Source organism: Dromiciops gliroides, chromosome 3 (assembly GCF_019393635.1).
Source record: "Dromiciops gliroides isolate mDroGli1 chromosome 3, mDroGli1.pri, whole genome shotgun sequence".
Classification (NCBI taxonomy): domain Eukaryota; kingdom Metazoa; phylum Chordata; class Mammalia; order Microbiotheria; family Microbiotheriidae; genus Dromiciops; species Dromiciops gliroides.
The window spans coordinates 95,252,601-95,280,567 of NC_057863.1; the positions used below are offsets into that span (position 1 = coordinate 95,252,601).

Sequence of the window (27,967 nt, forward strand, 5' to 3'; positions counted from 1 at the left end):
TAGTACTATTTATAGTTTCCAAGTTTCATCTCCCTCCTATCTTGAAAATCAAAGCCAGACTTCATTCCTGTAAAGACTTTTGACAAACTGAAATAAAACAAGTGACAAGGTTTTAAAGCTATGGAAATTACTGTTATTATTTTAATTCCACTGGTATAAAAAATCAACCTGGTTAGGGGCAGATAACTAGAGGTTTCAGTAATGGAATTCAGAGTATTTCACATCAAGATAATCAGTTTGGAGTCAGCCTGGATTAGTGGTGACAATATTATAGATTCCATACCTTGGTTGCCCACCACAAAATAATGGTCTTGATCCCTGAGAAATTTCCTCTTCCCCTCTGACCACTTACCAGAAGTGGGAAGAGATGATGACAACCAAAGTCCCTCACAGTTTATGGGAGTGCTCTTAGTAAACATGGGATAGAGATTTCTGCAGCCCCCATGTAGTAAAAATCTTCAAACAGTTTCTCTCTGGCTTCTGAAATGGCACTTTGACTAGTTTTTAATCTCTTTTACAGCAGTTGGGTGGAGTTAGTTTCTAAAGTATCGTGAACATGTATGTGCTTTTGTGATCCAGCAGTTGCTGCCAATAATGCTTCTTCATCAGGTGGTTCCGTACTCTATAGTCCTTGAACATATTCTGCTATTCCAACCCAACAACTCACCCATATTATTTTTAGATGGCTATAGCAACTGGGCAATCTGTAATTTCCATGATTTTTAAAAATGAAAAGCAGCCTTCCCAACTGATACTAGCAATAGAGAATAAGAATCTCCCCTTAGCTACTTTTGATATTTGCAACAGCTGGGATAGAATCATTGATTTAGAGCTGGAAAGGACTTTAAGGATCATATAGTCCAATCCCCTTGTTTTCCAGATAAAGAAACTGAGACCCAGAGAGTTTACTTGTCCCAAATCATGCAGCTAAATAGTAGGGCCATTACTGTAACACAAGTCATATGACTCCAAAGTTGTTGTTTTTTTTTCCTACTATATCATATTTCTTTCATCCTCATAAAATAGTTAAAAGATGTTTTAGGACCAACTCTTAATGTGGTATCAATAAGGTAACAAGTAAAGAGATAAAATGCCTTTATTAAACAATTACTATGTGCCAAGCAGTGTAGTAAGTACCAGGGTTACAAACACAAGAAAGCAATAACTGTCTTGGGGGAAGACAACTTATAAAGGGGAGCTCAAAAGTGAAGAGGATATGAGACAGAAATAGCTGACACAACAGCTCTGGGAGATAGATGCTATTATTATATCCATTTTACAGATGAGGAAACAGTCTAAAAGCAGGTAAGTGACTTGCCCAGAACTAGTAAGCATCTGAGACAAGATTTGAACAAAGGTTTTCTTGACCCTAAGCCCAGTGCCTCTCCACTACACCACCCAAAACAATGCACATTTTAACCCAACCCACATTTCATCAGCTATCTCTTGAACCCAACTTTTCATATTCCTTTTCTGTGCCTTTGCACTGGTTGTCCCCCATGCTTGGGAGACACTCTATCCTCATCTTCCAGGCATCTTCAAGAGGTAGAAGTAAGTAGAGAGAGCATTGGGACCATGAAGGATAGCATGTGCACAGAGTGGGGTGATGGGGGTTTGTGTATGAGGATCAGCAAGTTGAATAAACAACCCATAAAGTTGGTAGAGAAGTACATATAGCTTGGAAAGACATGGAGCATGGATAATGTGAACTAGACCTAAAATTGAAAAGGAAGAGGAGAGTAGGCTGGGTTGCCTGTGGGGAACTACACACTGTTTTTAATGACCCCCAAGCATTTCCTTTTTTAAGCATATATTTTGCGTGTACATTTTCACGTTGCCTTTCCCAGAAGAAATAAGCTCCTCGAGGGCAAGAACTCTTTCATTCTCGTCTTTGAATTCCCAGCAACTAGCATGATGCCTGGCACAAAGGAGACAATAAAAGTTCGTTGATTGATTTTGCAAAATTTATCCTAAGAATGTGAAGAGTGATAGGATTCAGTTGTTCCTGTAGTATGATAATCACATTCACAGATTTTGATATGGAAGTTATCTTTGAGGCTATCTGCTCCAACTCCCTGATTTTACATATGAGGAATTGGAAGCCTAGAATTAGTTGTAAAGATAGTCTTTATCCCGTGGTCTCTGGCTCAATTCATTACCTGCTGGAAAAGGATTTCTTACTTAGAGTGCCAATAGGTACAGTAACGTTTACAGATGCTCTAAAAGTTCTGATTCTTAGCGTCCTTTGCCACATCTTACCTCATTACCACCATAACTGAATGAGTGGAGGTGATATGTAGGTACAATGATTTATTTACTTTTTTCAATAATTCACTCACCATGGTCAAAAAAAATCATCCCCAAATAGCCAAGCTATTGGTGATAAGCTTTTCCATAATCAGTCAACCAGCATTTATAAAGTACCCGCTATGTGGCCAGCACCCAACGTACTAAGCACTAGGAATATAAAGTAAGGCTTACGGATGATGAAATTCTCAAGCTACAGACACATACGTAAAATATTTCAAAGAGAAAGCAGGAATAGTAAATCTGGCTGTATTCCTTCACTTCTAAGAGAGGACTAGAACAGAAGAGAGTGGGTGGCCAGTCACCATAACAAAGCTGTAATGAATATTTACAAAGAATTATAAGCAACTGGAAAACTTATTTTTGGATGGTAGGTGAAAAGACTAATTTCTCTTTCTTATCAATAACCTATACATTCTCATGAGAGGTTCAGGTCATAAGAGCTAAGTTAGCATCTTGGAACAAATTCTTTTTATTATTTTCATTCCTCTTATCCAAAATATTTTCACTTGTAAAGGAAAGAGCATAGTAATACACAGATTTAATTAAAATTGCATTTTTTCAATCTTTTCTAGACAAAAAAGTAACCAAACTTTATTAGCTGAAGGACCTCACTTTACAGATGGACAAAGAAAATTTCAGCATCTCTTATTGTACAGCAAATCTGTATATATATACATACATGTATGTATGTATGTATGTATATACATATACTAGTAAAATATACTATTTTAAGAATCAAAGCACTCATTTTAAACACCCATTTCAATGAATAATAGTATATACATTTTTCAATAAACCTTTTCAATCTGAGCTATTGTTTTCTATTATTTGTGTGTAGAAAGTAGTAGACATGTCTATTTTTATTAAAAGATCCACAGAGGGGTCAGCCAGGTGGCGCAGTGGATAGAGCACCAGCCCTGGATTCAGGAGGACCTGAGTTCAAATGTGGCCTCAGACACTTGACACTTACTAGCTGTGTGACCCTGGACAAGTCACTTAGCCCTCATTGCCCTGCCCCTCCCCCCAAAAAAACCAAAAATAAAGATCCACAGAAGAGGTAGTTTGATTTTTTTTCCAATGCTGTTGAAGAGAGCACTAAGCCACAAGTAAATAAACAATTTCTTCTCTGCCCCTTCATCTATGTTGAGCCTTCAGCAGTGTGGCAAAAGTGGATAGAACTTGGGACAACTGGGTGGCACAGTGGATAGAGCACCAGTCCTGGAATCAGGAGGACCTGAATTCAAATCTGGCCTCAGATGCTTGACCCTTACTAGCTGTGTGACCCTGGGCAAGTCACTTAACCCCAAATGCCTCACTAAAAATGGATAGAGCACCAGACCTGAAGTCAAAAAGACCTAAGTTCAAATCTGATCTCACTTACTCCTTGTGTGACCCTGGGCAAATCACTTAACCTTAGTTTCCTCAGCTGTAAAATGGAAGTAAAAATAGCTCCCACCTCCCAGAATCATTGTGAGGATAAAATGAAATCTGTATAAAGTGTTTTGCATACCCTAATACATAATAGAAATGCCAGCCATTGTTATTGTTAGATGATGACGATGATCATATTGTGCTGCTCAAACTCCTTTTCCAAAAGGCATAAGAGCTAGATGTAGGCTCTGATGTTTTGCCTTAAATTTGAAAATTCAATAGATTGTTCAGTTTTTCTGGATGAATCAGCCTCTTTGTGTAGTACTCAAAAACCCTGCATGTCCTTTTAAATCAGAGAAATTAAATTAGAGGAAGATTATACTAGCTGTTTTAGTAACTGAAGAAAAGTGTCTGACTGCAAACTGTTCATATTTGCCTCTTGTTTGTAAATTGAGCAGCCTATTTTTCTTTTAATTTCTGCAGCGGAAGAATTTCTTTTTCTTCCTTTTAAAAGGTGTATATAACTTCGTCCTAGTCATGCTGTCTCTAACCAAGAAAATAATTATAATGTACCCTTATTAGGAAAATGCTTATTGAAAATTGATCTTGTCAAATGGTAATAGATTAAAACATTTTTTTCTTTCTTTCTTTCTTTTTTCTTTGTGTGTGTGTGTGGGGGGGGGTTTGGTTTTATTTTATTTATTTTTTTTTGGCGGGGCAATGAGGGTTAAGTGATTTGCCCAGGGTCACACAGCTAGTAGGTAACAAGCATCTGAGGCCAGATTTGAACCCGGTTCTTCCTGAATCCAGGGCCGGTGCTTTATCCACTGTTCCACCTAGCTGCCCCAAAACATTCTTTTCTTTAGCTTTTAAACTATTACATATATTTACTGTTAAAATTTTACTTGATAGGTTACCATTGCCGGAGCAGACATTTATGGGCTACTGGACAACCAGTCAGCCAGAAAATGGAATGCAAAAACTTTTGAGTCCAGCAGAAACTCATCTCATCGATGTAAAGGTTAATTTTTCTATTATTTCCTTATTAAAACTTTTAATTATATAATATAGTCCTCTTATTTTCTGTGGAAAAATCAAACAACCTTCAAAATTACTTTAATCTTGTTTCATTCTTGACTACAGCATTGTGGTTTCCATGTACTTAAGCAAGCATGCTGGTCTAGGCATTTTTACTCCATATTCTCCAACATGAGTTTATTTTCTGGGGACACTTGCTGATTTTTAGAATAAATTTAACTCATAGTTTGGCCTTGTACTCATCCTATCCTTTTGAAGATTCTGGAATGGGAATAAGCAAGAGCTAGGGTTGGACCTCTAAAAGCCCTTCAGGAACCCAGGAATATTTGGACAGTAGAGTCTTCTTTGCTTGAGCAATCACCTCCTTGATATTTGCTTTATTGGTAGACTACTTAAACATCATAATTAAGGATTCTCATATTGCCACAAATTAAGTAATTTAGGCTAGATTACTTATTTGCAGAATGTATACATAAGCCTCTTGTTTCACCATTGGGTCTGTTCTCATGGTTCCTATATTCAGTCATAGTGTGCCATCCAGATCTAAATTACATTAGGGAGAAAAGCAAACCATGATTTCAGGAATCAAATGTAAGACTATGAATTGCTTTGATAAGATAGAAGGACCTTAGATTTTTCTAGAAATTGTTCATTGAAATTTATCATCAACTCAATTACTTAACTCTTTGTTATAGGGTCCAGTACGTTTAAACTTCGAAGAGTATTCTTTAGAGAGACATGAAGGAAGGACCCTAACTTTTACTGAAGAATGTGCTTCTTGGAAATTGCCAATGGATGAAGTTAACTTAGTCTGTGACATCGCTGTAGCACAAGGTATGTTACTCTGCTCTTGTAGTTTTCCTTCTAACATTCACTGTTTTGTGCCTTTTTTAAATGAGATCTGTATAAAAATCATCCTGCGGAAGTCAAGAACTGTATGATAGATTCAATTATGGTCATAGTTTACTTTCCAGTTAAATGTATTTTAAGACTAATTTTCCAGATCAGCCTAGCAACATGATTGTATGAGAGCCACATAAGCACTGCTGAATATGTGTGCATACGTCTGTTTTTCATTACAGTTGTAGCATGAAGTCCAATGCACTCAGGCATTTGCCAAAAATAGAAATACATAAAGGAGAAACATTGGATTCCTAGGCTCTGATTCCATTTTGGTGATAGCATGAAGTGTGAAGGCAGAGCTGGAGGGACCTACAGGATCACAAGACCTGTCTGGTGTGGAAAAGAGGAGACAATGGTAGAGGGTGAGGGTGTGACATCTCAGTATTTAGACTTCAGGATGAGCTATAGAGAGAGCAGGGTTCTGAATCATTTGCTAAAGTTATTACCTCAGTCATAGGCGACACCCCTAGCCCATGGGAAGCCATCTTGCAGAGTTAGTGGACAGTAAACATAAAGTTAGAGAAAGATCTGAAGTCATTCACAGAATTATCACAACTCATTGACATTATGGAATGACAAATACCCAAGTGAAAAATACTTCTGTTTGTGAATGTTTTACTGAGTTTTCACTGTTTTTCTAACATATATAACATTATGATATGGTTGGTTATTGGGTTGGTTGGGGTTTTTTTTTTTTGCTAAGATATAGTGCATCATTTTGGTTTGTGGTTTATTTTGGAGGACATAATTAATCAACAAGTATCTACCATGTGTTGGCCACTGTGTGTAGGCAAATAGATATAAATATCTACAGCTATATTATTGAGATACCATTTTACATGAAACTTTTTTTTTAAGTAAACTCTTCTAATTAGAATCAAGACCACTGTCCTAAAAGTTAAGACCCGCTATCTCTGCTGCACTAACTTCTTATATAAACATGGGAAAATCTCTTTGTTTCCCTTGTCTCCAATTCCTCATACATCAAATGAGGGAATTGCACTAGATGTTTCTAAATTCTATTTGAGCCCTAAAATTTAAATGAGTCTCCGAGAATAATATACTGAATATAGCAATAATATACTGAAGCAAGATAGATGATGGCAGGATGAAAAGAAGTGAACCTTGAAAGAAACCAGTAGTTATTTTCATATTTTTATAATGATAGTGATACAGAGAGTATCACATGCATGTCCATATGAAGACTTAATCTTTGGAAACAGAGGGAAAGATGTGGTTACATCTACATTTCCCTTTAAGGTAAGACATGAAGTGGGCTTCCAGAGCCTTTGAGCAGTTCTGCCTCATGGCTATTACCTAATCAGTATATTACAGTCTGTACGTTTTGTTGATGACTTTTTTCCCTGAAACAAAGTGTGTTCATCTTGATATATTTTATTATATTTGTCAGCAATTAGCATGTGTGTTACAGTGGTGAGTTGGAAAGAGTGCTGTATTTGGAAGCAGAGGACCTGGGTTTGAGTCTCTACCTTGACATTTCCTGTCTCTTTAATTTCAGGAAGTTACTTAATCTTCCCAGCCCTCAGTTTTCTCAACTGCAAAATAAGGAGGTTAGCCTAAATGGTTTCTGAGGTCCCTTCTGGCCCTAAAATCTTTTTTTTTTTTTTTGGTGAGGTGATTGGGGTTAAGTGACTTGCCCAGGGTCACACACCTAGTATGTGTCAGAGCCTGGATTTGAACTCAGGTTCTCCTGAATCCAGGGCCGGTGCTCTATCCACTGCACCACCTAGCTGCCCCTGGCCCTGAATCTTTCATCCTATGATATATGTCTGCTGTGCACATCAACTGTGTAGATGAGCTAATGTCTGATGTGGCCTTCCTTTCAGAGGACAAATATCTCGTGGGTTAGTATTCAGCTTGAGTATATTATTAGAAACAGAACAGCACCTAATGTGTTTAAATACACAAAAAGAACTGGCAACTATATTAACTGTTTCTCTTATTATTCTCATTGCCAAAATGGACTAATATGAGTTTTTCCTTATTTTCATCTATTACCAATGAATACTAACCGAAAATGTGTTTTGATGCCCACAACTCTTTCATTCCGGACATCCAGATTCACCCTCTCTATAAGGCCTTTCTTAAATCATTTGTCTTAAGAATAGAAGTACTAAATAGGATCATAATTTATTAATTTAATACTGTTCTTCCCTCTTTTAGGCATTTTCTAATTGTTAAGACTGAAACAAGTCTCCGGAATACTTTATTAACTAGAATATTACCTGGTTATATTATTTTCTAGTTTTCAATTATATACATCATTCCTTTGTTATTGTTTGTCCTTCATTCTTGAAGAGGACCATGACATTGTGGTCATGTCATGACTTGCAAGGAATTGAATTTAAGTGAGAGAGAGCTATGTAAAGTCACCAGCCTCACTCTCTCCTCCAGAGCCATCTAAGTCCAGTGGCAAGATATACATCAGGATGACTGGAGATGGCCCCGGATGTTTAAGGCAATTGGGGTTAAATGACTTGCCCAGGGTCACACAGCTAGTATCTAAGGTGAAATTTGAACTCAGGTCAATTTCAGGGCCAGTGGTCTATCTACTGCACCACCTAAGCTGCTCCACATCATGCCCAAGACATTCATATTAAACACATATTTCATGACAAACATAAAAAAGTGAGATTTATATAATTTTTACAAACTTTCCTATTCACCGTTCCCTGTCTCCTGTCATTCTGTTGAAATGTATATTGCATCAAGGTTACCTTTATTGCTGAATTTTTACTTTATCATTATTAGTATTTTTTCATTTCTATAATAACTATTTCTATAATTATTATCAAGACCAGATAATGTAATATACTATATTATTATATTACTAGTATGTGTTATAGAAATTATATATTCATGGAGGTAGCATCATAGTCTGTAAAATGCTTGCCATATTGTGAGAAAGACTAAGGTTTGGATCTTGTCTCAGATATTCAATAGCTTTTTTGCTTTGAACAAGTCACAACATCTTTGGGCCTCAATTTCTTCATCTGAAAAACAGGGGCAATAATAACACCTACTTCACAGGGTTTTAACAAGGATCAGTTGAGAAATTATGTGTAAAGCACTTTGGAAAACTTAAAATGTGATTTAAATATGAATTGTTGGTCATTATTATTTATAGTGTTCTTGTATAATCTGCATTATACAAGAGTTCCAATACTCTTTATTAGAAGAAGTAGACAATTCCTGACCTCAAGAAGCTTACATTTTAGAGCTATAGAAAACACAGTCAAGTATATACCTAATAGATCACTGGGACACAGGTAAAATAATGATAATAATTGTGGAGAGCTTTTAGGAAAGCCTTAAAAGTTTGGACAATTATATCCACAGAAAGAAAATAATGCGTTAAGATTATTTGTTCTGGACAAAATTGGTTGAAGAAAAGCTAAATAGCTTGAGAAGTATTTGAAAAGTTACTAGACAGAGGGCATTAACCACCATTATCCATCTGCATTGACAACAGAACAAGAGGAAATGCATTTATGCTGCAACATACATCCTAAACATTTAGAATACAAATAAGGAAACATTTCTTGACTGCCAAATTTGATAAAGAAAGAGAAGGGGGTTGTGGAATTCAGTGTTTGGGAAGTATAAGTTTTTATCTCACTGAGAAGACTTAAGTGTGGTCCTACCTTCATTAAAAATGAAAGTAATAGATCATCTCCTAAGACTTTCTTCTGTTCAGTGAATCCCTCCACAGGTGTTTATTGAGTCCCTAGTTATGTTCCTAACCCTTGGTTTCTGCTGTCCCTCCTTGCAAGTTTGAATGGAGAGAAGGGTGTGGGTACAAGAGATATTGTGGAGGCAGAATCAATAAAACTTGACACTTGATGTGATTTAGGGGAGGTGAAGGGGGGTGAGAAGGCTGAGTTTAGGGAACGGGAGGAATTGAATACAGTATGATTCCTAGGATGCAAACCTACATGATTGGAAGAATGGTGATACCCTCATAAAGAAGTTAGAAAGTATCTTTATGTATATTGTTTTTACCTCCATCTCGCAAGTGGAATGTAAGCCCTTTGAAGGCAGAGACTGTTTCTATTTTAACTTTCTAACCCAGGGACTAATAAAGAGCTTTACATATAGTAGGCTATTTAATAAATGCTTATTTAATTGAATTACACTGAACTGAATTGAATTGTGAGAAATCCCATTGTGTATCCTAAACTTAATACCTTTTTATTTTCATTTCAGAAAATGAGGAAAATATTCTCTATGTGGCTACATGCAATCCTGTTTCTCTATATTTTATGAATATGTCTGGGAACAAAGGTCACTTTGTGGACTTTTATGATCTATTTCCAAGGACATCCAGGGGAGTGTGGCATCCCTTTGTGACTGTAGCACCTCTGGGAAGTCCCCTGAAAGGTCTAGTGATTCTTCATGAAGAGCAGGTAAAGAACACCAGAAAAAGTTCCTATATCTGGATAATAATTAATAAGAATAGGAAACGGCAAGAGAAATTATGTGATTTACAATCTGAAATTGAAAGAATGTTCCTTCCTATCATATCCATGGGTTATTATTGTTTCTAGTATACGCAGCAAATATGATGACATGTAGAACAATAGCCCCTGCCCTCCACTGAAGTGGGAAAAGTTTCCAGGTTTTGTTAGATTCTTTGAGTTTGCTGTTCTAGTACTTTTTAAGACTTCTACCATGAAAGCATTATTTCTACCAAATTTTTTTTCATTTATTTTCTTCCCCTGCTAAGAAGGCTGAGGCTGGGTTGTGAAAGACTATTAAAACTAAACAGGGGAGCTTATTTTTTACAATAGAAGCAATAGCAAGCCACTGGAATTGATTGGGTAAGGGGGTGGCATAATCAGATCTGTGTTTAAGGAAAGTCACTTTGGCAAGATGGACTGGAGTAAAGAGACTTGAGGCAGGGAGACCAATCAGGTTTTTTTGTAATAAAGTAGACAAAAGGTGATAATGGCCTGAACAAAGGTGGTAGGTGTGTGAAGGGAGAGAAGGGATTGCATGTGGGAGATATTGGAAGAAACAGCAAGATTCAACAACTGACTGGATATGCAGGGTGAAGGAGCATGAAGAGTCTGGGTAATGTAGATTTTATGAACCTGGGAGGCTAGATATATAGATAGATGAGAGAGAGAGAGGGAATTGTGAGAAAGTGATAGTTTGGAGGGAAACATTATCTTTTTATTTTTGGAAATGTTGAATTTGAGATGTCAGAAGGACATGTAGTTTAAAATGTGTAATAGACAATCATTGACACAGGACTGAACCTCAATAGAGAGACTTGAGATTAGAGAGGTCGTGGGAGAAGAGAGAAAGAAAAAAGGTGGAGGAGGGAGGGAGACAGAGAGAGAGAAAGAGAGAGAGAGAGAGAGCACTGCCTCTGACTCATTTGCAGAAAAATTTACAGGTAAATCCACTGGAGTTTATGAGATTATCCAGAGAGAGAATAATAGTGGAAAAAGAGAACAGAATCTTGAGATGCATCCACATTTAGGGATCATGATATGGATGATGGGACATCAAAGGAGATAGAAAAGGAGTGGTCAGATATTTAGGAAGAGAACCAGTAGAGAGCAATATCATAAAAGCATAGACAGGGGCAGCTAGGTGGCGCAGTGGATAAAGTACCAGCCCTGGAGTCAGGAGGACCTGAGTTCAAATCTGGCCTCAGACACTTTCTTAACACTTGCTAGCTGTGTGACCCTGGACAAGTCACTTAACCCCAATTGCCTCACTATAAATAAATAAATAAATAAATAAATAAATAAATAAATAAATAAATAAATAAATAAATAAATAAATAAATAAATAAATAAATAAATAAATAAATAAATAAATAAAAGCATAGACAGGAGAGAGTATCTTGGAGAAGGTACTCATTGGTGTCACAGATCAAGAAGAATGAGGAATGATAAAAACCATGAGAATTGGCAATTAAATCACTGCTGACTTTGGAGTGAGCAGTTTCAGTAGAGTGATGAGATCAGAAGCCAGACTGCGAAGGATTCAGGAGTAAACAAAAGAGGAGAAAGTGGACACTGGGAATATGAACAAGTTTTTCAAGGAATTTGGCTCTGAATAGGACAATAGCTTAAAGTGATCGTACCTTCTATGTATCACATTGTGTGTGTGTGTGTGTGTGTGTGTGTGTGTGTGTGTTTGGTTTTTTTGTTTGTTTGTTTGTTTGTTTGTTTTTGGTGTTGTTTTTGGTGAGGCAATTGGGGCTAAATGACTTGCCCAGGGTCACACAGCTAGTAAGTGTTAAGTGTCTGAGGCCGGATTTGAACTCAGGTCCTCCTGACTCCAGGGCCAGTGCTCTATCCACTGCTCCACCTAGCTGCCCCCATGATGGTAGCTTCTAATGAAGATTTTTTAAGGATGAAGGAGACTTGTAACCAGTGGGGTAGGAACCAGTAGATGAGAGAGGTTGAAGATTTCAGAGAGAGAGAGAGAGAGAAAAAGAAAGATGATTGAGGGCTCAGTTTGTTGAAGAAAATAGGAAGGAATATGATGCAAATATACACGAAGTGTTAGCTGCAGCAAGAAGGGCATTTGTCAAAGACTAGATAAAAGGAGGAAAGAGTAGGATATGACATCAAGAAGTTTGGCCATGGGGCAGCTAGATGGCGCAGTGGTTAAAGCACCGGCCCTGGATTCAGGAGGACCTGAGTTCAAATCTGGCCTCAGACACTTGACACTTACTAGCTGTGTGACCCTGGGAAAGTCACTTAAACTCCATTGCCTGCAAAAAAAAAAAAAAAAAGAAGAAGAAGAAGTTTGGCCATGAAAAGAAAGGGAAAAGAAGGAGCTCAGATTGAATGTCCTCTATTTTCTCAGTTAATTAAGCAGCAAGGTCCTTAGCTGAAAAAAAGGAAGCAGATAGAGGTGTGGAAGGCTTGAGAAGGGACAAAGAGATTTGGTATAGCTTCTCTGGGAAGTATGATAATGAATCAATTAGAAAAGAGTAAAAAGACTACTACTGTCTCCAGTCATCTTTCTCCCAAGAGTAAAGATGATATAAGTATGTTATTTTAGTATTAATATTAATTTATTAATATTCATTAATTTTCTTTCACCTTCTGAATGAATATGTTTTTACTGTGCTTTGAAGGTTTATCTTCTCTTTACATTTCTTCTTGCAATCAGAAACAAGATATCCAGGGGTAGCTTTGATAAGATTTGTGAACTGCTGGCTAGAATTAGGGATTTATTGCATACCTTCTCGCCAGCTATAGTGTGCATTAGTTTTGTATTCATGGGAGGACCAAGGTTCTGGAGAATTCCATCAAAAGCACAAATCTTCAAACTTTGAGCATGAAGCTCAACTTTCAGACCCTTATTCAAATAGTCTGATTCTATTCAAACATCTATCTAAAAGTCCTTTTTCAAATGCCCAGATTCAAGCTCATTTAAATTATTCTCCTTCCAAAGTACCCTATTATTTAACAATATTAAATCTAAATGGTTTTGTCAGTTATAATCACACTTATCAACCTGAAAGTCTTCTCTTTGGAAAGATTTTCCAGGCCTTTGGGGCCAGTACTGCCTTGCTGTCACCCCCACACATTTGTATATTCCCTACTATGACACTTCACTTCTGTGGTGATTTCCCCACTAGTAAAATGATGGAATTGAACTAAATGATATTTAAAACCATTTCTAGCACTATTGTTTTATCACCATGACAGAAATTCTTAACCTTTTTGGTTTAATGGAATCCTTTGACAATCTGGTGATACCTATGAGCCCCTTTTCTGAATTATGTGTTTAATGCATAAAATAAAATATATAGGAATACAAAGGAGAGCAGTTATACTGAACTATCAAAAATATTAACAAAAGCAAGTTCCAAGACCCCAGGTTAAGAAACCTCCAGCAGTTTCAGACAGTTAAATCAACTAAATTCTGTGATGATAACTCAGAATTACTGAAGATAATTAAATGTGATGAATATTCTCACTTCTGTGCTATGTCATCTACCATCTGCTTACTTTGAATTACCTCATTTCTCCACGTTTCTGTTCTGTCTACCTGTTTTTGATGAAGCTGTGGTGGGACAGAGGAGCCTCCTTTTGAAGTCCATGTTTATGGCAGCCATAAAATTTGAGAAATAAGCATTTATAGGTATTAAATGTGAAAATGATGTTCATCATTATTAGTTTCCTCATTGGGAAAATGAAAGACTTGGTGGACTCGATGACCTACCCGGTCTCTTCTGGCTTTAAAATCCTATGAATTTCACTATTCCTTATTAAAATGAGCCAAGAAACATTTCAGAAAACACTGAATGCCTCCATTACTTCATTATTTCCTCTTTTTAAAATTAAAGTTTTGCTATAAATGTGCTTCTCTTTTCAGTTTAAGAAATTGTTGAAAAATCCCTTGCTAAAATAATAACTTAAGCGAAGAAAGGGAAACTTTACTGTGACTAAAAATAAAGATTTTGTGCACTCCCCACCCCATCCCCAAGTTTGCTTATTACATCTGTCCCAAGTTTGGAATTCCAGACTTCAGGACTGTGAGGTCATCCAGAGGTGACTTTGCTCCCAGTCGAGTACAAACATAACAAAATGGCACACCAGCCTCTCCTCCCAGCCCCCTTGAAGGAGAGCCAAAGCCATAGTTAGATGTACTCACAGATGACGCAAATTTCTATTATTAAACACAGACAGAATATGCCATTAGTCATTGGGTACAAAAGGAAACCATTAGCATCCAAAGGGGTGGAGCACAACAGCTCTCTTATATTGCCGACTGCTCAAAACCATAAAAACTAAGTCAACAGAGCAACGTGGCTGGTAACATGTATGCTTTATGTCACTTGGAAGGAAAAGTACCATTCTCAGTTCACTCAGCCTGACTTATTATCACATAAAGAAAAAAACAAAAACACAGCAATTTCATGTACATGCTCACTGCTTTCTCACCATAATTATACTGTGAGGGGGGTTAAATTTATATTCATATTTTGAATTTTTTCTTTTACTTAGGAAAGTTAAAGGCTTTTAGATTATTTAAGTGAAGATATATGTGTATATTTTTATAAATCTTACCGTATTTAGCCAAAAGACTTCTCCTTTTAAAAAAATCATCTTAAAATAGTCCAATCTAAAAATGAAGAATTTGCTAAGCCAGTAGAATGGTGATTCAGTTATAAAGTGTTTTATTAGGGGAAACTCTTAGTATGCTACTATTACATGGAAAGCCTTCAGATGCCAAAGGACTAAAGAATGTTTTATAAGTTGTTATTTTTAAAAACTATCTCTAACAGAACTTTTTAATGAGCAATCACACCAAATGACAAGTGCGAGGTTAAAGACACTTGTGGGGAAAAAAAAGTAATAGCTGTATGAACATTTTAGTGGGCTTTTTTTCCTTTTAATATCCAGAACTAATTAAAGCAAACTTTGTGAATTCTATCTTTAATCTTTAATTCTTCAACAAAATTAGCTCACAAAGTAAAGCTAACCTTTCAGCTACTGTATGCAGAGCTGAGTCACTGATATCTTCACATTAACCACTTTGATTACAAAATCCTTGAGAGCAAGGACTGTCTTATTTATAGCAATCAAAGAACTTCTTGTGTACCTATTATTTTCCAGGCACTGGAGATAAAAATACAAAGAATGAAACAAATTCTACTCTCATGAAGCTTACATTCTATCAGAAGAGACAGTCTATATATAAATAATTACATACAGAATAAATAGAAAACATATGCAAGGTACTTAGAGAAAGAAGGGAGAGAAGTTAGGATCCAGGAAACCTTATAGGAGGTATTGCTTGAGGTGTATATTGAAGGAAGAGTAGAATTCTATAAAGCAAAATGCTCGCCTTCCTTATAAACTCCTAATAAATATCTGTTGAATGTACTAATGAATCTATGAATGAATGAACAGATCTTTAATTTGGTCTTCCCCATTCTTGACATAATTCGTAAGAATTATAGAATCTTAAGAGTTAAAAGAACCAATTCTTCACATGTTTTATGACCTTTTTTCCCTTGAAGAAATTGCTTTTGTTCTTCATTTAATTGAAGGAACCTAAGTGCCTATGGAACATGAGTTCCCCTTCAGAAACAAGACTATGAATAACAGAGATGAAAAATAATTTTATAATTTCATTTACCAACTTACTACTTTGAGTCCATAGCAGTTTTTACTATTTCTCAAAAGAAGGAAGATCTTTCACCATACCTTCGATATAGATGTTCCAAGATCTCTTTGTTTTCTGCTCTGTTTTTAAAGCTCACATTTCTTCTTGTCTGCTCATTTATTTTGCTTAAGACTTGTAAAAGCAAAATGAATTTCCCTTGAAATAGACCACTACTTCCAGAGAAAGATTATGGCTTCATTTGCATAACTATGCCTAGGAAGAGGGTTAATGATGTTGGAGAAATCTCTTGTGTAAATTTTAGAAATCATTACCTTGCTGTCTTTGAAACGTTACCTCATTAAGATGTAGCTCCTAGTCAACTTCAATATTAAGAACTACTCACTGCTGCCTAGACTGCCTGTAGTGTTTGATGTTTTGTTGCTAACCTATTTTAATATATCAGTGTTTTCTGTACTCAGGCTGAATATTTTGAAAAAGAATAAAATGAGTTTTAATCTATAAAGGATTTAGAACTTTGTTGAGTTTTCTCAAGAAATAATATCAATGCAGGTGAATATAATTATATTTTACTTTGCAGTGATCTTCTATAATAAAGATGAGCTGTGTTTAGATTGGTATTTTTTTAAGGGGATATGTTTTAAGATGAGAGACTATGTTGTTTAATGGTCAGAAGTGACCTTGAAGTCAGGAAGACCATGGTTCAAGGGCAGCATCTGACTCATACTGAAAGTGTGACCTTGGGCAAATTATGTACCTTTCAGTGCCCCAGACACTATGGTACAATGGAAGTAATATTGAATTTGGAATCAAACTTGGATTTAAATCCTGCCTCTTCTCTACTTACTACCCTCATGACCCCTTTTGGCAAGCCATTTATTATTAATCTCTCTAGATACAAAGAGGGGAGGGAACTAAATGACCTCTTAAATCCCTTCTATCTCTAAATCTTTAACCCTGAATTATATAACACTTGGTCACTCTGCATTGGTAATATTTTCTCAATTTTGGAATACCTTATTCCAATGAAATCACAAATCCAAATAAACAAATTAAAAGACAGAAGATACAAACTTGAAGAAAATGCTTTTTAATATAATCTAATAATAGAAATTTCAAAACCATATAAGAGTTAAGATTTTCTAGCAAGGCAAAATCATCTTATATTTTCAGAGAGGTTTTTTTTAGTTCATTATTTATGTCTTCCATTTGATTTATAACTGTAATGAGTTCCTTCACTTCCAGGTTGCTAAGACACCCTGTAGTCAATGTGTTGGAGCTTTTTAAAAAAAAACGAACTAACCTTAAATGTACCGTTCTCTTCTCTGTTTACAGAGTAATGCTATCCTGTTGTTAGATACCGGCAACCGAACCCTCCGAAGGCTTGTCCTCCCTTCAGAAGATGAGGTTGCCCCTATAAAAACTTCCTGGTGGAGCAAGGAGCAATCTGTAAGGAGTTTCAAAATGTAAACTTATAACAAATATGGAAAAAGGATATTTTCCCACTTAATATAAAATCCCCAATTTTCTGCTATACCATACCACACTTTGGATAACATACAATGAAATTTAATTATTGTACATGTATAAAACCTAATTACACAAAAGGAAATGAGTAACAAAAGATAGTGGCATTATTTTTTGCTATTAATCCTGCACATATAAGATTATACCAGAAATATTGAACCAGAACTTCGTAGAACATGAGGCGTCATTGGTGGACATTATTCATATCTAATTCTTAGCCATGCAATAAACATAGTCCATATTTTAAAACTTTATATTTTAGATTTATGTGATAAGATTTTGAACATGGCCTCTGGGTATGTATAATTAGATTAGAAACCTTAAGTCTTTCCTCCCAGGCAAAGAGAATTCCCTTTGGCATTAAGGAAAAGATCATTTGTATAAAGCAAACTTTTCACTGTATCCTGAGAAGAAGCATACCTGATCACAGGGGACTGGAACAAGAAAAGCATTCCAATCTATTAAGTATATTTATGGAATGGAGTTACAGTGTTCCTTTTGTTATTTGTGATACAGCATATGCTTCCATAGTTATTTAATTATTTAAAAGCTTGTTTACTTCCATATTGAACTTTGGTCATTTTTCTTACGATATCTTAAGTGAGTGAGTACGCCATCAACACTGAAATGTAATTTAGTCTGACATTGCCACAAAAACAGTGGAGTTGACAAGCATACATATCTTAGCTATGAGCTGAATATTAGTGGAGTGTTTTGTTAAAGGGAACTGGAAGAAGATGTGCTAGACTCCTAGAATTTTAAAAGCTTTGGAATTTTAGAGCTTAGAAATCATCCAGTCCACTGGGCATGATGACACAAACATATCATCTTTGCTACTGGAAAGGCTAAGGATAGTGGATCACTGAGGCACCAATATGGTGAAGCCTCAGGAGGAGGAGCCCACCAAGCTGCACAGGCAGACCATCCCAATGAGGATGGAAGAAGAGTAGCCAAAGTTCCCCTGCCAGTCAGGGGTGAGATTGGGCCCAGGAGGGGCTGCTGCCTTTCCAGCCTGGGTGAGACAGGGGGACATAGAAGGAAGAAAGCAAGGAAGGTATCATCACCAAATTCAATGTCCTTGTTTTACAGAGGAGGAAGTAAGAGAAGTTACAATCCTCAGCCAAGGTCATCCAACTAGGAAACTGCAGGCTAAGGTCTTGACCCCAAGCTCTTTGTATTCTCTTCTTCACTTTACCTTTCTAACCAACGTTAGTGTAAATTTATTGCAAGGCAACTGAACTCTGTGAAATATACTAACATACTCAATGTGAATAATATGTAGTTTTCTGTATTTTAGGGAGCCTACAAAATGTGTAAAGAATTTTCACACAAAAACTGGCTTGTATTCTACAAAGAAAATGGGTAAGAACTTATTTTTTGAAAGAACTTGAAGTGGACCCTATTTTATCCATTCCTTTTCAGATGAAGTTTTCTTCTTATTTGTCTTTTACAGAAATAGCCTGATTGTGCTAGATGTTCTTGAGGGTCGAACACATACCATCTCCCTTCCCATCAGCCTCAAGTCAGTTTTCCTGGTAGCTGAAGACAGATGGCTTCTGGTTGAGAACAATACAAATCAGTAGGTTTAACCACATAGTGTCCCAGATGAAATTTAAAGAGAGATGATTTCCTCTGTGTATTTATTACCCACGTTCCTTTCTTCTTCCTCTGTCCACCCTTTAACTGTTTCATTGTTTGTCATTACTTCTTCTATGTAGAAGTTAGTAGGATGAGAGGGAAGGAAACTTAAAAAAAAAAATAAATTGTGATCATTTCTTAAAATACTTATAAAGCTTTTTCAGGTGACATGGTTGAAATTAATAGCAGAAATGAGCTTTGGTATTTACTGTAGCTTATCCTTGTTGTTGTCTTCTTCCTCATTAGAAGAGGTCATTGAGAATTGGCCACAGCCGTGCCTCATTAGAGGTACTATAAACTACTTCAGGTCATGTCTTCTTTAGAGTCCTCCATCTTCTTTCTGGATCATTTCTTTTCTTGTCAGATGACGGTATTTGCCCCAACAAGTTTCATCTGCTTGTGTGCTTCTATTTCTGTTTTATGTGCCCTTATTTGGAGGCATTCATATTTGTGGCACCTCTCCTACTGGACCATGAATGTCAGGGCTGCTGCATGCAGTGCTTTAGGCTCCCTGGGAGCTCGGTCAGGAGCGACTTACTCACACCTCAGCACCCCCTGGTTCATGCGCTTTTGCTGCCCTGCAGAGGGACAAGCAAAGGCAGCCAGCCATAGTTAATCATGCAACTGATTGATGCTCTCCCCAGTGGTTTCCTGACAAGGCCAGGGGAACCACAGCAGCAACAGTTTCTCCTCCCTGGCAGTCCCTTCTCAATCATCAGATGAGAGAGAGAGCAATAAGAGTGAAACCCAGAGACTCTGGTATTGAGGTTAGTCACCGTTTTATCATAGTTGCCCCCTTTTGACTATGCCTCCTCTTTTGAGGTGGCATCACTCAATTATTAGCACACTTTTCATGCCGTGTCCTTTTCTAAGCCCCTTAAACCCGTTCTGTTTACACATACAGAATATCCCCAAATCTGAGTGCAGGTTTAAACTACTAAAGCCTGAATGAAAACTTTTGTGCCCACCTGTATTGATAGACAGACTGACAGACAGATAGATAGGCAGATTTATATAGATAGACATAGAGATATATACATATACATGTATGCCTACATATGTATATGTATATGTATGTTGTGCGTTCCTTTATGCACATGCATTTATATGAACATGTATGCACATAAATGTGTATACAGTGCAGTTTTAAGGTATTTAAGTTTGAACTGAGACTTTTAGATCATCCTGTGTATACAAGTGTTTGTGTATGTATTATGTAGCTATGCATGAGTGCATACAGTGCATTTATGTACATGTGCATTCATGTACACATGCATGGTGGTATGTGATTATATACCTGTGTATTCGTATGTACATGTGTGTATGTGTGTCAGAACATATGCACACATGTGTGTAGTAACTCTATATACATAATGTCCCCAAAATTTTAGTATGGTTCAAGCTTTAATCATTTTTAACTGCACTAAAATGTTTGGGATACTCTGGGTGGTATGATTACAGGTTGAAGAAGATATATAAAACAACAATTGGTTACAAAAAGATCTAGTTATTTAGAGGGCCACAAGCACATTGTGCTAACTAATAGTCAAAAAAGTTAGTTTTATTTTGGGGTCTAGAGCTGTTATGTCACTCAATATAGGGGACTCCCAGTAAGAGAATTCTTTCCACCAATCCAGATCAGTAACTGTTTTGCAATTTAGAAGGTTGCCTGGGAGACCCGGAGAATGTTAAGTGATTTGTCTGGGGTCATAGAGCCAAAATGTATCAGTCAAGACTTAAACCCAAGTGTTTCCAACTCTGAAGCCAGATTTCCACCCACTATGACATACTGCCTGCCTCTCAGCATGACCTTAAGCTGCATTTAGAAAGGCACGGTGTCCATAATGAGAGGGTGATGCTTGTGTTGTCAGACATCAAGTATCTCATCCACTTCTAGGAACTCATTTTAGGAGGGAAATTGACCAACTAAATAACATCCAGAGGGTCCATAGGAGCTTCAGAACCATGCTAGACAAGGATAGATCTAAGGACCAGAGGAGGTTCAGCCTGGAGAAGAGAAGATTGGGAAGTTGGGGGAGGTGAGGGAGAAGCTGTCTTTAAATATTTGAAGGATTTGTATGTGAAAGAGGGATCAGGCCTCTTCTGATTTCTCCTAGAGGGCAGAATTGGGAGCACTGGTGACTATGGCAGAAAATTTTCAAAATAGAAAGAAACAAACACTTTTTAACCATTCAAGGGACCCCAAAGTGGAATGGGCCGTCTCAGGAGGAGCGGATTTACTCGAGCCTGTCAAGGGTTTTATAGAAAATGCTTGTATACAAAAGCTGATTGGCATACATGGCTATTCCAGCTCTGAGGTTCTGTGATTCTGGAGAGGTTTTAAACAGAAAAAGAAAAGGGGCTTGGAATATGAAAGCAAACTTTTTTTCTCTCAGACTCACCTCAGGTTGATAAGAGAAAGGAAAGACTTTCCATTTAAGTCAGGTCTAGCTGTGTATTATCACTGTTTACAGGAAATTCCTTTTAGCTAAGCCTGGACATGTGGAATCCAAAGAAAAAGGAGTTTGCCAATTGCATATATTGAAAGAAGAGCCAGTGAGCACAGGATTTGGATTTATAAAAGGTAAATGCTTTGCACATGTCTGTTTAAATGTGTTCATAGCCATTTGCTTGGATGTATGCTAGTGTACACATACTGTCCTCAGTTGTCATGTAACAGAATCATGATGTTTGATAAGAAGAAAGGAATAATTGAATGAATTAATTTAAAGGATTAATTCAAAACAGCTGTTTCTATTGATTATAAATCAGATTCACATTCTAGTGAGCATTGTATTCTCTATTAAAAACTGACATCACATTTTAAATTTACAAGTAATAACTTACATATGTATAGTGCTCCTAAATCTATGAAGTGTCTTTGCATACCTTCTCTTAGTTGACCATTGTAACAACCTTTTCAGTTAAGACAGGTATTACCTCAGTAGGAAACTGAAGCTTAGAGAAGTTCTCACATTCCATGACTGGACAAGTAGAAAATTTTCTAATATGAGAGGTGTTTGCTCTTATTTGGTTGCTTCTATTAAATTTCAATTAAATACTAATAATAGGAATTTAATAAATGTTGAATGGTTAATATATTGATGGCCATATCAATTCAATTGCTTTTATTTTATAATAATTCTGGAAAAGAATCATGCTTCTGCCTAAGTCGTATGTGTCAGTTAAGTATGTCCTGTGTAGTGCTGTTGTTGATACTATTGAATAAAATCGGTATATTCTGTGTCTACTTGAAATTATTTTGAAAAAATGCCTAAAATTATAAACAGTTAGTAATATGGACAAAATGTGATGTTTGTATTTCTGCCTCTTTGATCTTTATGTTGGGAGAGACAGTTGGTGGTTAGGGGAAAGAAGAGCAACTTGTATTTTTTCCAAGAGAATGTGCAATTAATATGCCATTTTAATTCCTTCCTTCAGAATCAGAACTTAGTGTACCACATAAAGTTTCAAGCAACCAACTATCATCAGAAAATCTAAGTTTAGCTGTTGGACAAAAGATTGCGTCTCCTAATCGGATCCTCTCCGATGAGAATAGTTATGCTACTGTACTTGTTGGTTTCCCAGATCTTATGGTAAGCAACAAGATAATATGACTATTGATATAACATATTTCTTAGGTGATTTAATTGATAATGTATAAACTTTTGATATTAAAAAACAATCATTTTTCAATAAAGTTTTTAGAACAAATGTATGTCCTAAAATATATTACCAGTATCCCACCTAACTCTTTGCATTGTAAAGTATTATATTTCTTGTTCTTTTACCTTAATATTTAAATGTCACATAGGTTTATACTATTATTGTTTTCATTCCAGTCTGGAAGGAAAGTGAATGAATGAAAAAAATAAGAGAAAAAATAATTGATCAAACTTTAATATGTGAAACACTATGTTAAACTTGGGTGATTAAAAATACAAAAGCCAGACAACTCCTTCCCTCAAGGAGTTTCTATTCTATGGGAGAGATAACACTTATAGTGATCTTCAGCTAAACAAGATGACAATGCTCTGAAGCCTTCAGGATGACCACTGCCAGCAAATCACTATAATTGGTGACTCCCTCCTTATTGAAGTCCTTCACCATGGCCTAGACACAATTTCACCAACTTGTGAATAGCCATATTCTCCCCATGGCTGGCTGGGAGACAAATGGAAGCAAGGAGAAAAACAAAGCTCTCTCATTCCACAGAAGTCTGCGTGACAAAATTAAAGATTCAGACTTCCTGCAGTGTTTTGTGTTTGTGTGTGTGTGTGTGTGTGTTGTTGTTGTTGTTGTTCAGTTGTTTTAATTGTGTCCAACTCTTCATGACCTCATTCAGGGTTTTAGCAAAGATATTCCTTCTCCAGCTCATTTTTAAAATTTTATTTTTAATTTATGGAATAAAACAAACATTCCCTAACATGGCACAATAAAAAAGATGATTGCACAAGAAACTGGAAATCTCCTATTTGGTATTCCTTTCAAATATATAACAAAATTATCATGGAAAATTCTATTTTTTCTTCCCTTCCCCCCACCAGAAATGGCATAAATAGGTATGCATGTATGTGTGTGCGTGTGTGTGTGTATAATTATTCTATGCATACTTCTATTAATCAGTTCTTTCTGTGGATGTAGATAGCACCTTTCTTCAAATGTCCTTTATAATTAATTGGGTATTCATAATAGTCAAAATAACTTATTTGTTCAAAGTCATTCTTAAAACAATATTGCAGTTACTATATGCAATGTTCTCTTGGTTCTGCTCATTTTGTTCTTCACTATTTCATGCAAGTCTTTCCATGTTTTTCTAAAATCGCTGAGCTCATCATTTCTTGTTGCACAATAGTATTACCTTGTAATCATATGCCACAACTTGTTCAGTCAATCTCCAATTGATGGGCATTCCTACAATTTCCAGTTCTTTTCCACCACAAAGAGAGGTGCTATAAACATTTTAGAACATATAGGTTCTTTTCCTTTTTCCCTAATTATCTTCAAAAATAGACCAAGTAGTGGTATTGCTGGAACAAAGCATATAGCTAGTTTAATATCTGTTTAGGAATAATTCCAGATTGTTCTCCAAAATGGGTGGGTCAGTTCCAGATTATTTTACAGATAAGGAAACTGACACAAGCAGGGTTAAGTGACTTGCCTAGGGTGACACAGAAAGTATCTGAGGTCAGGTTTAAACTCAGGAAGAGGAGTCTCCCAGTTCCCCAGCCGAGTGCTCTCTCCATTGTGCCATCTAGCTGCCATGTATATATTACATTGTCTAAAAACTATGGAAGATAGCAGAGTACAGGCCAGGATCTAGCTGAACTCTCCCAACATTCCCTTCCAAACAACTTTAAAATAATGCCTCAAATCAGATTTTAGAGCAGTAGAACCAATAAATGGTCAGAGGAAGACATTTTTCTGGCATTAATACAACTTAGGATGTATGCAGGAGAGGTCTGTACACTGGGAGGCCACAGGCCCAGAGTGCAACAAGAGCATTAGCTATGGGCCTTGGAAGCAGCCAAGACAGCAGCATCAGCTTTGGATTAAAAGTGATCAATAGGAAAACTTAATTGGGACATCTAACTTGTGATAAAAAGACTGAACTTTTGAACTCATGAGCTTTTTCACCCACAGACAAAGAATTGTAGGTTTGTCATATACAAAACAGAATTAATTACAGATGAAATAAAATATAAAATACAGGATTAATAATTTTCTCAGTATGAACAGGCAGTTAGTTTTCAGAAGAAGAAATCAAAGTTATCCTTCATCATATGAAAAAATGGTCTAAATCACTATTGATTAGAGTCAAGCAAATGAAAACTGAGGTACCACCTTATACCTATAAGAATTGATAAATGCTTGAGGGAATGAGAGAAAATAGGTACATTCATAAACTCTTGGTGGAGTAGCAAATTGGCCCAGCCATTCTGGAGGGCAATTTGGAACTATGCCCAAAGAGCTATGAAACTGTGACCCAGCAATACCACTACTAGATCTGAGCCCCAAATGGATCAAAGAAAAAGGAAAACGTCCTTTCCTTCTCCTCTCCCCAGTGCCACTGAGTGAGGATCTGCCACTGCAGCCTCTACTGTCTCAGGAACCATGGCTTCTTTAGTAATTGTGAATGATGCAGTAATCAAAGTTTTTAATGACATGAAAGTAAGGAAATCTACACAAGAGGAGATCAAAAAAAGAAGGAAAGCAGTTCTCTTCTGTGTAAGTGATGACAAAAAAATGAATAATGGTAGAGGAAGCAAAGCAGATCTTAGTGGGTGATATTGGAGATACTGTAGAGGACCCCTACACATCTTTTGTGAAGTTGCTACCTCTGAATGATTGCCGATATGCTTTGTATGATGCCGTAATAGAGACAAGAGAGCTCCTGCATGTGCACCTTTAAAAAGCAAGATGATTTATGCTAGTTCTAAAGATGCCATAAAAAAAGAAAAAGAAAAACAACCTCTATGTACAAATATATATATATATGTATATATATATATATATATATATAATCAGCTCTTTTTGTAGTAGCAAAGAATTGGAAATTGAGGGGATACCCATCACTTGGGTAATGGCTAAATAAGTTGAGGCATAGGATTGTAACGGAGTACTTTTGTGCTATGAGAAATGATGAGGGGGTGATTTCAGGGGGGAAAATATGGCAAAACCTATATGAACTGATGAAAAGTGAAGTGAGAACTGGGAGAGCTTGTGCACAGTAACAGAAGTGTTGTTATGATATCAGCTGTGAAAGACTTGGCTACTCTGATCCATGCAATGGACCCATGATGAAAAAAAATGCTATCCACCTCCAGAGAGAGAACCTGTAAACTCTGAATGCAAATTGAAGTATACTTTCCTCAGTTTTTTTTTATTTTGCTTTTTTGTGATATAGCTAATAATGAAAATATATTTTGCATGATTTCACATGTATAATTGACATCAGATTTTCTTTGCCTTCTCAGTGGGTATATGAGGGGGTTGGAGGGAGGGAAAGAATCTGGAACTCAAAATTTAAAAAAAAAAAAGAAAGAAAGAAAGAAAGAAAAGAATATTAAAATAAGTAAATAAATTTTTAAAAAGGAAAAAAAAAACTTGTCTATCCTGCAGAAAAATGGAATGAACTAAGAATAGAAAAATAATGTGTCCCTATGGTATATTTTGTGAGCTTGAGGATTTTTACTGTGGAATGAACAACCTCAACTATAGAAATGTCAGGCCATTTTTGGTGTGTTTTGATCTGTCTTTGACAACTCAAGATTATAAGAAAAGTAATATGTTATGGGTAGAAAGCTGGTGGCCCTGTTAGCAGCACAGCCAATGAAAGTATTATCTGGCCTTAGATGTATCTTCAAATTCTTTGACTAAACAGTTGGTTTTCTGTTAAGATTTCCTTCATGCCATTTGAATAGGATAAGAATATCATTTGCAGAGGAAGATGAGAGTCTTGTTCATAATGTGGCTGTCTGAAATGCCTTAAAATGTTCATGTAATTGCCTAAGTGAGTCAGTTGACTTCACCGTATAAGATCTAATCTAATAATTTGAAATGCAAAAGCATATTATAATAATATTGGGTTAGAGGTTTTGTCACATGCTTTTCTCAGTTGTATGAATTATCAAATAAAAGACAGCTGTTACAGAGACTGGAACACATTCTTGTCATGCATTATCTACTGTAGCCTTGACTGTATAAGGGAATAATTACATATGTGGTTTTTTCTGCAAGGCTTATTGATACCAGTAGGGAATCTACCGTTGTCTTTCTAAAGATGGAGATAAAGAATCTTACCTTTCTGCTACACCCCTAAAAGAGATAATGTAGAAATATGTACCAAGATGCCCTAAAACAGGATTTCTCACCCTGGGATCCATGAATCCATGAATAAATTTCAGGGAATCCATGAACTTGTTTGGGAAAATTTTATCTTTATTTTCAGTAATAACTTCTAAATTAAATTTAACACTTTCTTCAGTTATGATTCTTGAAAAAATTATCCTTGGGAAGGGTCCAAAGAAGTCCATAACAAAAAAACAGTTAAGAACCTCTTTTTATGAAAATTTAGAAAATATCATTTGAACATATAAAACTAATCTTACCATAACTGACAGCTACACTGTCTTTCTTCATTTCACTTGATTTTCTTTCAAATCTTTTTTCTTAATGAAGTAATAATACATAACATTAACTTCTTTACTCTGTGTAAAGATAACCATAAGTTTAGATAAAAATCTAACACAGTATAGAAATTGATACTCATTTTGAAACATTCAAATTTGATTTTTGGTTTTAAATCATAATTTGATTTTGGAATCTTCTCTCATGTGGTACAAAATCACTTTTAACTTATGGTAAAAGGACAAGTAAAATAAAGTTAAGGGAAAGAAGTGTTGACTATACACAGAATCCTTTTTTTAATGAGCTTTAATGAATATCAAAATTATGGTGGCATTTCCAAATCTCATTAAGATGTAATATTATTCATTAAGATGTAATATTATGTACTGATCATTTTAAAATATATTTATGCAAGGTCTAATAATGTATATTGCATTTATTAATAAATTAGCAGTTATACAAAAGAAAATTCTTGTAAAATAATGTTCCTGAGAGTTTAAATATAATTATATCTTTATCCCTCCATTGTATTTAAGTTAAATATAAGATATTCTTAATGGAAGTTTACATAGTTTTCAAAACTGTTTGACTGACTTAGAGAAGTATTTATGAATACAGAGCTATTTTTAGTAAAAAGATACTACCTCTCTTGGTTTGAGGTTATAAACTAACATATTTCATATAGCTTTCAGCTCTTCCAAAAATGACCTCTCAAGCACAGTAAATTGCTTTATGATGAGAGGTATCTCCACTCTGAATAGATTGATGCTTTCAATTTACAGTTAATTCTTTGACAAGGAACACTGCTTCCTTAAAAATAATTTCAAAAAATATATCCTGTTGCACATATGCACCAACTAAAATAGCTAATATTATCCATGATAGTTAACATTGTATAGAAATGTAAATCTGGGTGCTGCAT

General features: G+C 36.0%; 1 protein-coding gene and 1 pseudogene across 1 annotated transcript in view; both read left to right on the top strand.

The window, feature by feature from the left end:
- Positions 1-27,967, top strand: part of VWA8 (von Willebrand factor A domain containing 8) — a 411,604-nt gene that overhangs the window by 233,450 nt on the left and 150,187 nt on the right. Inside the window, exons 27-34 of the mRNA XM_043992994.1 lie at positions 4,594-4,702; positions 5,415-5,553; positions 9,850-10,049; positions 17,086-17,199; positions 18,575-18,639; positions 18,731-18,856; positions 21,390-21,499; positions 22,357-22,511. Coding sequence (XP_043848929.1) covers positions 4,594-4,702; positions 5,415-5,553; positions 9,850-10,049; positions 17,086-17,199; positions 18,575-18,639; positions 18,731-18,856; positions 21,390-21,499; positions 22,357-22,511 — 1,018 coding nt within the window. The remainder of the gene's footprint in view (positions 1-4,593; positions 4,703-5,414; positions 5,554-9,849; positions 10,050-17,085; positions 17,200-18,574; positions 18,640-18,730; positions 18,857-21,389; positions 21,500-22,356; positions 22,512-27,967) is intronic.
- LOC122745946 lies at positions 24,982-25,380 on the top strand (annotated as a pseudogene).